The sequence below is a fragment of the Moschus berezovskii genome, chromosome 10 (genome assembly GCF_049115385.1).
Source record: "Moschus berezovskii isolate FMDL1 chromosome 10, NW_MosBer_1.0, whole genome shotgun sequence".
NCBI classification, from domain to species: Eukaryota; Metazoa; Chordata; class Mammalia; order Artiodactyla; family Moschidae; genus Moschus; species Moschus berezovskii.
In genome coordinates this window covers 76,838,139-76,855,164 of record NC_142469.1, presented here as the reverse complement: position 1 = coordinate 76,855,164, position 17,026 = coordinate 76,838,139, and the positions used below count along the sequence as shown (strand labels likewise).

The 17,026-nt window shown below is 39.5% G+C and overlaps 1 protein-coding gene across 1 annotated transcript in view; it reads right to left on the bottom strand.

Annotated features, from left to right (window-relative positions):
- Positions 1 to 17,026, bottom strand: part of ENPP3 (ectonucleotide pyrophosphatase/phosphodiesterase 3) — an 88,044-nt gene that overhangs the window by 45,313 nt on the left and 25,705 nt on the right. The window contains exons 6-11 of the mRNA XM_055433134.2: positions 12,695 to 12,792; positions 6,695 to 6,774; positions 4,506 to 4,625; positions 3,854 to 3,963; positions 2,408 to 2,473; positions 1,696 to 1,768 (exon numbers count right to left, since the gene is read on the bottom strand). Of these exons, the coding sequence (XP_055289109.2) occupies positions 1,696 to 1,768; positions 2,408 to 2,473; positions 3,854 to 3,963; positions 4,506 to 4,625; positions 6,695 to 6,774; positions 12,695 to 12,792 (547 nt within the window). The remainder of the gene's footprint in view (positions 1 to 1,695; positions 1,769 to 2,407; positions 2,474 to 3,853; positions 3,964 to 4,505; positions 4,626 to 6,694; positions 6,775 to 12,694; positions 12,793 to 17,026) is intronic.

The window sequence follows — 17,026 nt, the reverse complement described above, 5'->3', positions numbered from 1 at the left end:
ATAGAAATCTGGACTGTTAGGCCCATGAATCAAGGCAAATTGGAAGTGGTCAAACAGGAGATGGCAAGAGTAACATCAACATTTTAGGAATCAGTGAACTAAAATGGACTAGAATGGGCAAATTTAACTCAGATGACCATTATATCTAACACTGTGGGCAAGAATCCCTTAGAAGAAATAGAGTAGCCCTCATAGTCAACAAAAGAGTCTGAAATGCAGTACTTGGATGCAGTCTCAAAAACAACAGAATGATCTTGACTAAACTCCTGGAGTTTATGATGGACAGGGAAGCCTGGCGTGCTGCAGTCCATGGGGTCACAAAGAGTCGGACATGACTGAGGGACTGAACTGAACTAAAGCCATTCACTCTTAGAATAACCTGATTAAGTTTTGAATTCTGTGAGTCAAGGGTGGCATAGAAATATAAAGAGGACTAATGGGTTCCAGGGGCTTTCCTGGTGGCTCAATAGTAAAGAATCTGTCAGGCAAGGTAGGAGACACAAGAAATGTGGATTCAGATCTTGGGTCAGGAAGAACCCCTGGAGTAGGAAATGGCAACCCACTCTATTCTTCTTGCCTGGGAAATCCCATGGACAGAGGAGCCTGGCAAGCTACAGTCCATGGGGTTTCAAAAGAGTCAGACACAGTGAGCAACTAAAAAAAACAATGGGTTCAAAGTGGTCAGACTTGAGTGCAGATTATATTAGAAATCATTTTGATTTAATAAGAAGGAAAAAGAAGGTTATTTCTGACAAGCAGCTAAGTCACACTAGCAGAATAAAACACACTTGCATTCCAAATGAGGACAACCATGATGTGATTCTCCATGGGGTAGGAAGACACCATACTCACGGGACCTTTTCACCTACACATTGTGTCTAAGACAATGTAGGCTTGAGTGGGTTTTAGAAGAGAATCAGCTTTTTTAAAGAATCATACTTAAGAACTATATTTCTGTAGTAAATACAAAATGGTTTAGATAATGAAGAGACAAGTATTGAAGAGTCTACTTCAATTATAATGGGGGTTTAGACAGGGAATAACTCTGCCTGATCAGTAACATATCGTTTAACTATAATGAATTCTTATTGGAACTGTGCTTTGATAGACAGCTGGATAGTCCACAATGGACTTTCAGGTGACATGGCTTGAAATGGGGTACATTAACATATTGACACACAGGATCTAGCCTTGATGTTCTTGTTACATGAAGTAACAACACTGCATCTAAGTATTCAATAAGTGTTATCAAATTAATCAAGATGTGGTTAATAAGACATATTCTTTTCAGACTTTTAACTATTTTATGGCTAATAAAGAAGATAATTTTTTATATTTTTAAATATTTTTATGTCTTCATATATATATATCACATACACTTGTATTGAGTGGAAATTAAAGAATAGCATTCCATCTTGCGGGTGAAGGTCAGATGATTTTCAGTTCAGTTCAGTTCAGTTCAGTCGCTCAGTCGTGTCCGACTCTTTGCGACCCCATGAATCACAGCACGCCAGGCCTCCCTGTCCATCATCAACTCCCGGAGTTCACTCAAACTCACGTCCATTGTGTTGGTGATGCCACCCAGCCATCTCATTCTCTGTCATCCCCGTCTCCTCCCACCCCCAATCCCTCCTAGCATCAGACTCTTTTCCAGTGAGTCAACTCTTTACCTTTGTTTAAAACAGAAAAACTTACTGCGGCACTGACTGGTCCATAACTGTGTCCTGCAGAATCAGGTTGTTCCACGTATATGGTGTAAAAATCGGGTCTAGGGGTAAAATCGAAACAAGAGAGAGATGTTATCACTTGGAATAAAGGCACAGGTCGGATCTGGCAGAGCTGTGGGTCTGGAACTTTGTGGCAGCTTCCTTCTCTTTTCCTCTGGTCCTTCCTTGTCTTCCTGGAGAAGGCAAAGGCTGCCCAGTCCAGGATCCTGGCCTGGAGAATCCCATGGACTGTACAGTCCATGGGGTCACAGAGAGTTGGGCACGACTGAGCGACGTTCACTTTCACCTCCTCTTCACCCAGGCCCAGTGGTCCCACTTGGCCTTGGCAGGAACAGTGGTCCAACAGGAATTAAACAACACCTTCCAGGATGTAAGCACTGGTCTGACTCACTTCTGAAAAATCTGTCTTGTTCTTGCTGTCAAGGCCTCTCTTGATGTGCTTCAGCCCTTTGTGTTTCCTGGTTTATGACTTTTACTGACCCTTTGTTCTGCCACACAAGTTCTTTCTTTAAATGCCTAGTTTTAGGAATAATTCTTGAAAAATGCCCATAAAAAGGAAATGACAAGTTTTGTTTTGGTTTTTTTTTCCCCAAAAATAGTCATTTGAGGTAAAGAAATACTTTCACTTTATTCCCACTGATATCCTACTGAGCCAGCACTTCCCTGACACTAAGTATTACCTTTCAGCTTTGGGTAGGTCCAGCCACTTTAACAATGTAAAGATCCTCTCTTCATATGTGACACTTCTGAAATGAAAAGTAAAAACAACTTTAAAAAATTCATCAAATCAAGGAGAACTTCATTATATTCCTACTCAAGAAGGCAGATTGATATTTTCAGATGTTTCTTTTGTGTTCATATACTATAAGAACACTGAAAGGGATTCAGTATTACTAAAAGAGATTCCTGTTTTCAAAACCTATACAGAGATACTTGTGCCTTGATATAAATTGTGTAGTGCTTTCTTTCCTTCTCATTCATCTCTCCTTCACTGTTACTCCAATTAAAATAAAATTGTTTTACATCAGTTACTATTCATCCATTCAATTTGCTTATTTTTGTTCACTTCATTCATTTGTGCGGTTATGTGTACTATCTATTGTCAGCCTGTCAGTGAGAAAACCAAAGATGCCTTCCTTCCTAGAGGTCACATTCTAGTCGAGGAAGACACAATAAATAGGCCCTCTGTCGCCATTCAGTCGCTAAGTTGTGTCAGACTCTCTGTGACCCCATGAACTGCAGCACACCAGGCTTCCCTGTCCCTCACCATCTCCCTAAGTTTGCTCAAACTCATGTCCATTGAGTCAGTGATGCCCATAAATAAATTACATAGTGTATTAAAAGGTGATAAATGCTATGGGGAAAAAAAGGAAGATGAGAACCAGAATAAGGGGCACTCAAGAAACTCAAGTGGGAGGACTTGAATTTGAAATCTTAGTGTGATCAGGCTAAGATAATTTGTGAGCAAGGAGTTGAGGGAGCGGGCTATGCAGACAAATGGAGTCAGATTATATCGGGCAGAGGAACAGCCTTCACAGAGGCCCTGCAGTGGAAGCAAGCTTGGTGTCCTGGTATACTGGGGTCACCAAAAAGGTCAGTATGGCTTGAGAAAGGTGACAGAATCCAGGAAAATAGTAGGAAAGAAGTCTAAGAGGCAGGGGCATAGCAGAGCTCATATCAACCAGGGTTTGCTGGCTTTATTCTATACGAAACTGAGAGCCTTGATAGTGAGGGGTGCAAAACAGTGTCGTAATCAGACTTGTTTTTTCAAAATAATTATTGTGGTGATGAATTGAGAATAGATTACAGGAAACAGACATAGAAAGAGGGAGATATGTCAAAAGGAAACTGAGGTAATACAGGCAAAAGAGGATGATAGCGCAAACCAGTGTTAGTGTGGAAGTAATCAAAAATTCTCAGACTGCATATATCTTGAATCAGAGGCACAAGTATTTACTGACAAACTGGATAGGGATGTAAGAGGGAGGACTCAACATTGACGTCAAGATTTTTGGCCCAAATAACTGGAAAAATAAAATAACCATTGTGATTAAGACCAAACAAACAAACAAAAAATTCAAATCATTCCTGCCTCGATTGGATTACATTTGCAGGTGTTTTCCTACCCGTTGTAAATCTTATATATGGAAGGAAAGGTGCCATTTACAGCCACATCTGATCCTGGCCAAAAGTAAGTACCAGCTTTTAAACCTTGATACATTGCTGTCAGCCAGATCTATAAGAAGAGAAAGTTTCAAATAAGTGGAGGTCAAGAAAATAATCAGTTTGAGTAGAAATGGTGCTATTTATGAGAAACTGAACAATATTAAACCATTGCAAAATGTATTTAATTATTAAAAGGTGTTAAATTATTTTGAATTTGTCCTTGCAGCAGTTTTAAAAAGTTATTATCTAGGTATCCACTTCAAAAATCAAAAAAACTTAGGAAGGCAATAAGAAAGATCATTTTTCAAATTGGTAAAATTGTACAGGTCTTCTCTCCCTTTTAAAGATTTATAAAATAGAATGAGTTAAAAAGTTAACAGATAATCTTTCTGAATAACTTCCAGGTTGATATATTTATAATTCAACATCCAAGTCTCAAGGCAACTTAGGTGAACAATTATATACATTGAAAAGATTCAGATCATAATTATAAATAGTGCTGAAACACCTTCCCACCCCTAGCTCTGAGAAATTGAAAAGACAACATAAAACTCAGATTGGAGAGAGAAGAGTGACCCATTGTCATGTGGGGAAATGGAGAATGACACATACTGGTTGCCCCTGCCACCAAGCTGGATTATCTTTCTCCTTTGAAGAAAGTGAAAAATTCTTGTTGAGGTTCACATCATACATATTATTGTCAATGATACCATGTGATTCTGGATATAACCCCTAAAATGATAATTTCAGAAAAAAAGATTTAAGATAAAATAATACATTTAACAAAACATGCATTTAAATTGAAATAGCATAAGACCTATAATTCTTATTTGAAAAGAAGTCACATACCTTTCAATATAAAACCCCTAGATCTGAACCCAAATACCAAATAACATATATTATTATTATATATATACCACTTCCACCATAGTCCATAGCTGTAAATGAATGATGTTAGGAAGATGATTTGTGTTGATGGTTTTAATGTAACTCTTATGTTATTGAAAGTGAAAGAAAGTGAAAGTGAAGTCGCTCAGTCGTGTCCGACCCTTAGCGACCCCACGGACTACAGCCAACCAGGCTCCTCCATCCATGGGATTTTCTAGGCAATAGTACTGGAGTGGCTTGCCATTGCCTTCTCCTAACTGCTAATTATAGATTCTACATTACAGTAATGATTAGACACTGGTGGAGAAGGAAATGGCAACCCACTCCAATATTCTTTCCTGGAGAATCCCATGGATGGAGGAGCCTGGTGGGCTACAGTCCATGGGGTCGCAAAGAGTCGGACACGACTGAGCGACTTCACTTCACTTCACTTTATTGGCAATAAGAGCAAGATATTTATTACAAAGAAGCTATTAAGTATCAGACATTGGCCAATGGGTTAAAATGTGTTGTCAGCACTCTAGAAGGAAACCTGTCAAGTCTCTGTGCTTCTCCCTGTCATTCTTCCATCAATCCGGTCATTCATTCAGTGCGGTCACAAAGACTCATTCAATCATTCCACACATTTTCACTGAATGTCTATGATACCGTAGGCAATCATAACTACATTCAGATAGACTTTTAGGGTCATTATTTCAGAACATTACTATATATATGAATATGGATACATGTACATATATCGAATATTAATAGCACTTATGCATAATCTCTTATTTATACAGACATATGGTGGTGCTAGTGGTAAAAAAAAAAATCAACCTGCCAGTGCAAAAGATATAAGAGATGTGGGTTCAATCCTGAGTGAGGAAGATCCCCTGGAGTAGGAAATGGCAACCCACTCTAGTATTCTTGCCTGGAAAATTCCATGGACAGAGGAGCCTGGCAGGCTGCAGTCCATGGTGTTGCAAAAGAGTTGGACATGACTTAGCGACTGAACAACAACAACATACATATATACGTATGAGCACATACATATATATGTATTACATATTATGTATGTAGACTTATATATGTGTGTGTATGCACATGGGTGCGTGTACTCAGTTGCTCAGTCGTGAGACCTGGGTTTGATCCCTGGGTCAAGAAACTCCTCTGGAGAAGGGAATAGCAACCCACTCCAGTGTTCTTGCTTGGGAAATCCCATGGACAGAGGAGCTAGGGGGTTGACAGTCCATGGGGTTGCAAAGAGTCAGACACGATTGAGCAACTAACACACAGTAATAAAAGACTAAATGCAAAGTAGTAAAAATATAATATTCTTTGGCAAGAAAGGTTGAGGCAGAGGACTCCTTAAGATGTGCCCTGAATCTATAAATATTAAAAAACTTAATCTTCCTTTTAGTTCATTTTGATCACTTCATGTACATCTTCTCGTATACTGAGGAGAATTCATTGTTTTATTTGCTTTATTTAAAGAGATATAGCCAGTTTGAATTCAACTATGAAACAGGAAACTTCACCAAATTAAATATAATTTTTAAAACTAGATAAGAAAGAGATTCACCACATCAAAGCGGTTGTCTTCATACATAGCCTACCATTCCCAGAGACCTTCAGATAAATGGGAGTTAATCAAAAGATCAAAGTAGAGGGTATTTCCCATGTCTCAGAGGCTATCCTGGCCTGTCACAGAGATAAATGAGCTGAACACTGGGACACTCATTCATAGATAACATCTCAAGACCCTGGATTGACCTCATACTCAGACATCCCTTCCCAGCCTGAATTCAGCTATGATCGCTACCACACATGATCCTGAAACTGTGGCTTGGCCAGCTCTTGCCTCAGCATGTCTGGTGTGGTCAGTTGACCATCGGGGGTCTGTCAGTCTTGCCACTGGGCAAAGCACTTACCGTGACAATGGTATAATGATTTGGGAAGGTTTTGGTTGGATAGGCAGGTCTCAGGTATTGTGAATGAACTCCACATGTTTCTGCAACAAAGGATAATGAGAAATTAAAACACTGTTTCCTCCTCAGAAGTTGTTTGAATAACTAAAAATATGAACATGAACGTTTCCCAGAGAAATAGAAAACTAACTAGGGGGTGAATTGCAGATAGAAAGAGGTTAAAATTCTGATGCTTAAAATTCCTCTGTTTCAAGGAATGACAGTTTTCAGGAGAGGAGTGTGCTAAGTCAAGGATCAGGAAACTTTTTCTGTGAAGAGCCAGATGATAAATAAATAGGCTTTGAGCAAATGGCATGGCTCTAACAAAACTTTATCTGTAGACATCAAGACAAAGAAATTTCATGTAATTTCTTTTGCATGGCACAAGGTATTCTTTTTTCCCCAACCATTTAAGAATGAAAACAATTCTCAGCATTAGCAGACCATATGGAAATAGGCAGAGTGGGCCTGGTTTGGCCCACAGGCACAGATTGCTGACACCTGAGCTTAAAACCCTAAACTTTTAGCACAGTGCCAGCTGTATTTGCTTTTGCTTTTCCTCTCTTTCTGACCTGGCTCATTAAAGTAAAACTTTCTATATAATATTTGCTTCCCAATATAACAAAAGCCAACACAACTATCTAGATAACTGAAAAAGAATTTGACTTGTTTGAATGCACAAGCCCATGCCCCGTAGTAATGTTTACAAAATTGACTTTCCACCATATTATTTTCAGTACAGTTTCCATTTGATCAGCAAAGTTTCCTGTGCTGTTTTCCACAAAACATGGCATTAATTTTGCTTTCAGTCATTTTGTTGTTTTCATCTGTGCAATAACCCTGCTCAAAAAGGTCAGAACCACTCAGCCACATTGCTATTTCCTCTGCAAGAGTGAAGTATGAGATATTTTCTATACCAAAATCCTACTACCTCTAATTCTAAAAGAGAACGTCACCACTAGAGATTCTATTTAGGTTAAAACAAAAGGTGCAAATGATTGTTGTCCAGAAAGCAACAAACTTTACATCTGCAAATGAAATTTTTCTCAAATAGGCTTGGAGTTGGTCTCCTTCCCAGCCAGGAAACCAGTATTTCCAATATGATCCAGGAATTTCCTCCTTCAGAATCTTCTTGGATCCAATATCAAGTCTACTAAATAGGACTCTGGTGGGGATGGTGAGGGTTGAAAGGTGGAGGGAAAGGAGCTCAAAAAAAAAAAAAAAAAACAACTACATTTCTAGCAAGTGCCCCAAGTGGTTCTGATGTACTTAAACCTGAAGCTTGCTCTAGGTCATAATGTATAATCAAAAATTAAAATAACCTTTTTTCTTTTTTAGTCAATACCACCAACAAATAAACCTTGTCCTCAAATAGGCAAAGATATATTTAATATCGTTATGAAATCATATGATAAGAAAAATAAAATGAGATCTAATCTACTGACATAATTAGAAGAACTTAAGTGGAGAAGATAATCATACAATAGAGAGAGAAATAAGCTTTCTGTTTTTACTTCCCTGAAGCATGCATAATGTGTTCAAATTCTTAAATGTGTCAAAAGACACAGAGCATAAAATAAAAAACAAACTAAGTTACTAACCAGTGATGTAAAAACATGACACCTTCCTAGTCTTAAACAGGACATATCTGTGGACTATCTACAGATTCATGCTACCATTTTTGATTACCTGCCTTTGAACAAGAGCTATTAGAGAACAGATCATCATATGCAAGATCTACCATCATTTCTTCCTGATCTTAATCATCTAAATTTTGACTGAACAGAATAATTTTGGAAGGACGCACAATAAATTAATAAGAATAGTTGCTCCCGTAGAGAAAAACTAGGAAGATCAGGAAAGAATCTGTTGTAACTTGCAATATCATTTTTTAAAGTTTATTATTTGCATATTTTGTTCTTCAAAAAACATCTTTTTAAAAAAGAAAGTACAACCAAAAAATTGAAAATATATGTGGAATAAATATATACCCATAGTAACTATAAACTATAAGAAGGGATAGAAGACTGGATGGATAAGTAGATAAAATAGCTGAAGAATGTACAGATGCAGCAAAAGCACTTCAAGAAAAGGAGTTCATAGCAGTAAACAGCCACATTAAAAAAAAGAAATGTCAAACAAACCACCTAATTTTATACCTTAAGGAACTAGAAAAAGAACAAGCAAACTCCAAAGTCAGAGAAAAAGAAAAAAACAATAAAGATTATAGCAGAAATAAGTGAAACAGAGAAGAGAAAAACAATTTTAAAAAAATTGACAAAATCAAAGTAGGTTTTTTGAAAAGATAAAATTGACAAAACTTTAGTTACATTAAAAAAAGAGAGAGAGAGAGAGAAGACTCAAATCAGTAAAATCAGAAACCAATACCACAGAAATAAAAAGGATTATAGAGACTATTATGAACAAATGTGAAGTCTTCCCACAATGTGGGAGCGCTGGGTTCAATCCCTGGGTTGGGAAGATCCCCTGGAGAAGGAAACGGTAACCCATTCCAGTATCCGTCCGTTCTGTTCCGTCGCTCAGTCGTGTCCGACTCTATGCGACCCCGTGGACTGTAGCCTACCATGCTTCTCCGTCCATGGGATTCCCCAGGCAAGAATACTGGAGTGGGTTACCGTTTCCTTCTCCAGGGGATCTTCCCGACCCAGGAATCGAACCCGGGTCTCCCGCATTGGAGGCAGACGCTTTAACTGCTGAGCCACCAGGGAAGCCCAGTATGCTTGCCTGGAAAAGTCCATGGACAGAGGAGCCTGGTGGGCTACACAGCTGATGGGGTCACAAAGAGTTGGATATAACTGAGTGACTAACACTTCAAATGCTTCCCTAGTCTGAATTATGAAGAAATAGAAAATCTGAACCAACCAATAACAAGTAATGGAAAACTTCCTAACAGAAAAGCCCAAGATGGCTTCACAGGTTAATTTTACCTAATATTTAAAGAAGCCTATCCTTTCTCCAGGAGATCTTCCTGACCCAGGAATCCAACTGGGGCCTCCTGAATTTCAGGCAGATTCTTTACCAACTAAGCTATCAGGAAAGCCCTTTAAAGATGGATTAATGCCAACATTTAAAGAAGGAAAATGAAAAGTGAAAGTGAAATTTGCTCAGTCGTGTCCAACTCTTTGCCACCCCCGGGGCTATACAATCCATGGAATTCTCCAGGCCAAAATACTGGAGAGGGTAGCCTTTCCAGGGGATCTTCCCAACCCAGGGATCAAACTCAGGTCTCCCACACTGCAGGTGGATTTACCAACTGAGCCACCAGGGAAGCCCAAGAATACAAGAGTGGGTAGCCTATCCTTTCTTTGGGGGAATGTTCCTGACACAGGTATCGAACAGGGGTCTCCTGCATTGCAGGCAGATTCTTTACCAGATGAGCTATCAGGGAAGCCCTTTAAAGAAGGATTAATGCCAGTTCTCAAATTTTGCCAAAAAACAAAAAAACGAAGAGGAGAGAATATACCGAGATTCATTTTATGAGATTAACATTACCCTGGTCCCAAAGCCAGATAAGGATACTAAAGAAAAAGAAAATTACAGGACAATATCTTCATGAATTTAGACAAAAATAATTCAACAAAATAGTAAGACAAATTCAACCGCACATTATAAGGATCATACACCAAAGTCAAGTGAGATTTATCCCTGGGATACAAGGATGGTTACTACTAGTCTTCTCATAACCCCAGTTTCACATCTAACTTTACAAGAAATCTGACTTCCAGTTCAAGACAAATTACTTCTATCTCACTTGACAGTTTGCTGATCCCGGACCTTCTTTTCTCTGTTCTCATCCACATTGAGACAAGAAAATGTTCTTACTAGAGTCCATGACCCTTTGGTAGTCACTGATTATTAGACCATGCTCAGTCTCCAGGCAGTTTGATGGGACACTGGAGATGAAGTCCTAGACTTCCTTAAAGTGATGCCTTCTGTCACATACCTCATCTCAAGCCTACCATTCTCTGGAGGTCCTAATCCTAACTCTTTTACCACATCTATTCTTAATTGGGCCTCCTAGAAATGAAGAGCCCATCTTGCCTTGGTGATGTCTTCACACATAAATATTAAACTATTAAAAAATAGTTTAAATCTTCAAAAGGGAAGACTCTTAATGGCCCAATATTTCACTGGTGTCCTTTCCAACTTTCTGTGGGATGAACAAATCAAATAATTCCACTTCTAAAAGGGTTCGGTTCAGCCTGGTTAATTAAATTCCCTTTGGGACCCAGGTTTTGATATTTAGACTCCTAAAGGAGATGCAGATAAGGAAATAGTAACTGAGTGTTGTTAATTACTTTCCAGGACACAGTGACTCAGCTGCAAGTGACAAATCCTGAATTTGGAGCCAGTTCTGTCAGACACTCAACCTCTTAATCCGTTAGCTTAAGATCTACCTCAAAGAGCGAGGGGGAGGCTGAAGAGACAAAGCCCTTTGTGTTGCAGGGGGAAGTAGTTTATCTTTCTACAGTCAAGGAATGTTAGTGCTGGAATTAGCAGTAGAAATAATTAGGTCTAATCCTCTCATTTTCATACTGGTCCAGGAGTTGGTGATGGACAGGGAGGCGTGGCGTGCTGCAGTCCATGGGGTCGAAAAGAGTTGGACATGACAGAGCAACTGAACTGAATCCTCTCATTTTACAAATGATGAATCTAAGGTCCAGAAAAGGTGATCAGCTTAGAGTCAAACAGATTTTTTAAAAAATAATTTGGAGGAAAATAAAACTGTCATAAAATTTGAGGACCATGAAGGTAAAAAAGGGCCTAACGAAAGGAGGAAGTAAGAGGAATTGCAGGACCCTGGAGCCAACCCTCTGATATTTCTTAGCTTTATGTCCTTGGCTACTCTATTCCTCTGTTTGTTTTTTTTTAATTTTTATTTTCTAATGGAGTATAGTTTATTTACAATGTTGTGTTAGTTTCAAGTGTACAGCAAAGTGATTCAGTTGCATGTGTATCTATTTTATTTCAGGTTTTTTCCCATATATAGGTTATTACTCCATTCCTATTATTAACTTGATAAAATTGTGCCCTAAAATAGAAGTACATCATGATAAAGATGACAATAAAAATGACAATTATAGTAATAACTTAAAATCATCCAAGGTACACTATGTATATGCTGCTGCTAAGTCGCTTCAGTTGTGTCCGACTCTGTGCGACCCCACAGACGCACCAGGCTCCCCCGTCCCTGGGATTCTCCAGGCAAGAACAGTGGTATTTCCATTAGGTGGGAAGTTAACATTTTACAGATGTGGAGACTGGGGCACCAACAGGGGAAGTAAACTTGCTAGTAAGAGGTGGAGCCAGGTTCCAGGCATCTTGATTCCAGAGCTGGACAGAGATAATGCACTTTTCACCTATGGATGTTGTTTAGTTGCTAAGCTGTGTCCAACTCTTTGTGACCCCATGACTGTAGTCTACCAGGTTCCTCTGCCCATAGGATTTCCCAAGCAAGAATACTGGAGTGGAATGCCATTGCCTTCTCCAGGAGATCTTCCCAAACCAGGGTTCAAGCTCGCATCTCTTGCACTGGCAGGCAGATTCTTTACCACTGAGCCCATTCACCTAAGGGAGCCTTGGTATATGCTGATCTGTCTGGGCTCCTCAGGTTACTATTCTTACTGGTCATTTACACCTTGCTAAAACCCAGAACCTAGATATGACAAGCACCATTTTTGAGACATTATCTAGGAACAGAATTTCATAGAGCAGAAGTAATATTCAATTACAAAACAAATCAAACTAAACAAAAAGATGAGCATGCTGCAAAAAAAGGAGGAGGAGCCAACAAGTACAAAATAGATATCAATAGCAAAGTCATCATAACTCTTGAGAGGACCTGGGCTGAGACAAATCACTAACATTAAAGGTCAAAAAGAAAGCTACACTATTTAACTAGTTAATCTGTCATTCATACACATCTGATTGGGGGAGGCTTACTCAGCTTATTGATGTTAGGTATTAGAGTACTCCATGTCTGTAAATATTCAGCTCTAAATCCATCCATGGAAAACAAAATAACTGGTGGCAGGTCAAACCTGAAAATGGAAGACAAAAATTTAGACCAGTATTTTGATTTTTTCAAAAAGACTCTTTTCTGTACTACTTACAATTCCCTAAATTTGAGAATGCTAAGAAAGTACGTCAGAAATAGTTCTAAGTTTTCCTTTTCAAAAAAAAATATTATTTCCCTTTACAATCAGTGTTTCTAGTACATTGCTAGTCCATATGAAAATGTACAATATTTTTTAAAAAGGTGTTACGTAAATTATCTGGGTCTTTCAACTTGGGAATCTACCTTATTTTGAGTTCTAGAGTTTAAACAGTTTTGGCTAACTTTATTTCGATTTGCTCCTTGTCACTGGCTCTCTGTGACACCCAAGTATACCATGTAAGAAATTTGTCTAGCCCTGAGCATTTACAATGAACAGTCAGTGAGCTGTGGAGAAAAATCAGGGGCTTCAGCCTCAGAAAGACTTGAAATCTATTCTCTTCACTAACAAAACATCAATAGAAATGGGATTCTATATTGTAGACCTTTCACAATTCTGGCTTTGGCTAAAGATCCAAAAGCAATGATTCCTGAGTTCAATGCTCACACTCAAAATTATATGTTACAATTATTCTACCTTTTGGATACAACTATTTTTATTGTGATATGGAATTTATGAGCTCTGAAACTTATGTTTTATTATTCTAAAGTTCTACATTTTTGAACTTTCAGGGTATTAGTATTAACTTCCAAAGCATTACAATTTCATTTTAGATGAGTATATATGGATGTGAGAGTTGGACCATGAAGAAAGCTGATCACCGAAGAATTGATGCTTTTGAACTGTAGTGTTGGAGAAAACTCTTGAGAGTCCCTTGGACTGCAAGGAGATCCAACCAGTCCATTCTAAAGGAGATCAATCCTGGGTGTTCATTGGAAGGACTGATGCTAAAGCTGAAACTCCAATACTTTGGCCACCTCATATGACGAGTTGACTCACTGGAAAAGACTCTGATGCTGGGAGGGATTGGGGGCAGGAGGAGGAGGGGAGGACAGAGAATGAGATGGCTGGATGGCATCACCAATTCAATGGACATGAGTTTGAGTGAACTCCGGGAGTTGGTGATGGACAGGGAGGCCTGGTGTGCTGTGATTCATGGGGCGCAACGACTGAGCGACTGAACTGAACTGAACTGAACTGAAGTTACAATAATGAAAGGTAACTTTGGGTTATAGTCAGTGACCATCCTTTTATCCATCTAATATTTTTTTCACTTCTAAAATTGTATTTGTATTTAATATACACACAATTAAAGCTGTATGGCTTCATAATCCTTTTCCATACTGAACGCCACTGTGTAGCCATCACCCAGATCACAAAACAGAATATTACTTAGAATCTTTCCCTCATGCTCTCATCTAGTCAAAAACTTCTGCAAACTACACCTCACTAAGATGATCAATGTCTTGACTTCTAACAGCATAGATTAGCTGTGTCTATTTTTATATTTAGATTTATATGCAACAGAATAATACACTGTGTATTCCACTGTGTCTAGCTGCTTTTACTTAACATTATGCTTGAGGGGCATCCATAATTTTGCATATGGTTGTAGATCATTCATTCTCATGGCTGTCTAGAAGTCCAGTGAATGAATAAACCACAAATGATTCATCCTGTTGATGGGCATTTAGATACTTTCCATTTAGGGTTATTATGAATAACAGCTAAGAACACAGTAAATTTGTTTTGAATTCTAAACATCAGATCAGTCAGTTCAGTTCAGTCGCTCAGTCGTGTCTGACTCTCCGCGACCCCATGAATCACAGCACACCAGGCCTCCCTGTCCATCACCAACTCCCGGAGCTCACTCAAACTCATGTCCACAGAGTCGGTGATGCCATCCAGCCATCTCATTCTCTGTCGTCCCCTTTTCCTCCCGCCCCCAACCTTTCCCAGCATCAGAGTCTTTTCCAGTGAGTCAACTCGTCGAATGAGGTGGCCAAAGTATTGCAGTTTCAGCTTTAGCATCAGTCTTTCCAATGAACACCCAGGATTGATCTCCTTTAGAATGGACTGGTTAGATCTCCTTGCAGTATAAGGGACTCTCAAGAGTCTTCTCCAACACCACAGTTCAAAAGCATTGATTCTTTGGCGATCAGCTTTCTTCACAGTCCAAAAAAAATAAACATAGTGCATGCAAATAAGAATGGCAAAAAATTTTCAACTCTGTGCTCAAGCAGTTTATCTACAATTTTGAATAAGAATATGTGTTTCCAAGAAATTTGGTTAGAATAGGTCTTTAAAAATTCTGACAGCAGGGAGGAAAAAAAAAGTTCCATTCTAAACAACTCACCAGATTCTGACAGTAACAAATTCTGACAGTAACAAATTCTGACAAATGCCCAGTATTATCATAAAGAAAATTTTGAATGCTGTTATTAGCTAAAAACAAAAATAATTTCAGTTTCTCTCAATATGTTTGAGTAGAGCTAAAAAAAAAAAAAATTAGCATAGCCATCTATTTGCACATTATAAAGGAAATTGTGAGGAGAGTCTGGACGATGTCCATTTGGTTTCCCAGAATATGCATTTACTGAAGAGTAACCCATTTTTTTGGGCTCCAAACTCACTGCGGATGCTGATTGCAGCCATGAAATTAAAAGACGCTTACCCCTTGGAAGGAAAGTTATGACCAGCCTAGATAGCATATTAAAAAGCAGAGACATTACAAGGTCCGTCTAGTCAAGGCCATGGTTTTTCCCGTGGTCATGTATGGATGTGAGAGTTGGACTGCGAAGAAAGCTGATCGCCAAAGAATTGATGCTTTTGAACTGTGGTGTTGGAGAAGACTCTTGAGAGTCCCTTGGACTGCAAGGAGATCCAACCAGTCCATTCTAAAGGAGATCAATCCTGGGTGTTCATTGGAAGGACTTATGCAAAAGCTGAAACTGCAATACTTTGGCCACCTCATGCGACGAGTTGACTCACTGGAAAAGAGTCTGATGCTAGGAGGGTTTGGGGGTAAGAGGAGACGGGGCCGACAGAGAATGAGATGGCTGGATGGCATCACCGACTCAATGGACATGAGTTTGAGTGAACTCCGGGAGTTGGATGGACAGGGAGGCCTGGCGTGCTGTGGTTCATGGGGTCGCAAACAGTCGGACACGACTGAGCGACTGAACTGAACTGAACTGAACCCATTTAACAAATATCTGAGGTGGGCTTTGCATTAGATGGGCTTTCTCGATAGCTCAGCTGGTAAAGTATCCATCTGCCATGTGGGAGACCTGAGTTCAATCCCTAGGGTGAGAAGATCCCTTGGAGAAGGGAAAGGTTACCCACTCCAGTGTTCTAGACTGGAGAATTCAAGGACTGTATAGTCCATGGGGTCACAAAGAGTCAGACCCGATTGAGCGACTTTCACCTCACTTGTGCTGACAAAGTGAAAGTGAAAGTTAAATCACTCAGTCCTGTTCAACTCTTTGCAACCCCATGGACTGCAGCCCTCCAGGCTCCCCCGTCCATGGGATTTTCCAGGCAAGAGTACTGGAGTGGGTTGTCGTTTCCTTCTCCAGGGGATCTTCCCAAACCAAGGATTGAACCCGGGGCTCCTGCATTGCAAGCAGACGCTTTCCCATCTGAGTCATGAGGGAACTTGTCACCTGTGCTAGATCCTGAGAATAAAGGCATTGATGAATTATAGCCTTTAAATGCGTGTGTGTGCTTAGTCACTCAGTTGTGTCTGACTCTTTGAGACCCCATGGACTGTAGCCCACCAGGCTCCTCTGTCTATGGGATTCTCCAGGCAAGAATACTGGCATGGGTTGCCATTCCCTTCTCCAGGGGATCTTCTCGACCCAAGGATCAAATCCAGTCTCCTGCATTGCAGGCAGATTCCTTATCATCTGAGCCACCAGGGAAGCCCCACAGCCCTTATCTAGGGGATGAAATTAAGAAGTAAACAGAAGTGATTAAGGACTAGATTTAGGTACAGGATGTTATTCAAGTACATAGATTCAGTCTTGGTAATGTGAGAGCAGGCTCTCCAGGGGGTATTACACATGAACTGACCCCTAAAGAACAAACAGAAATGATATGAAAAGAGAAAGGGACCAATGTTTCACTCAGAGAAAACACACTGTGCAAAAGCCCATGTGAGATAAACGATGCATGCCATAACATTTATGAGTCTCAGAAACATTGGGTTAAGCAAACAATAAAAGAAAACAAACAGAAAGAAAACAAAAAAAACAAAAGACAGACTTAAGAGGATATA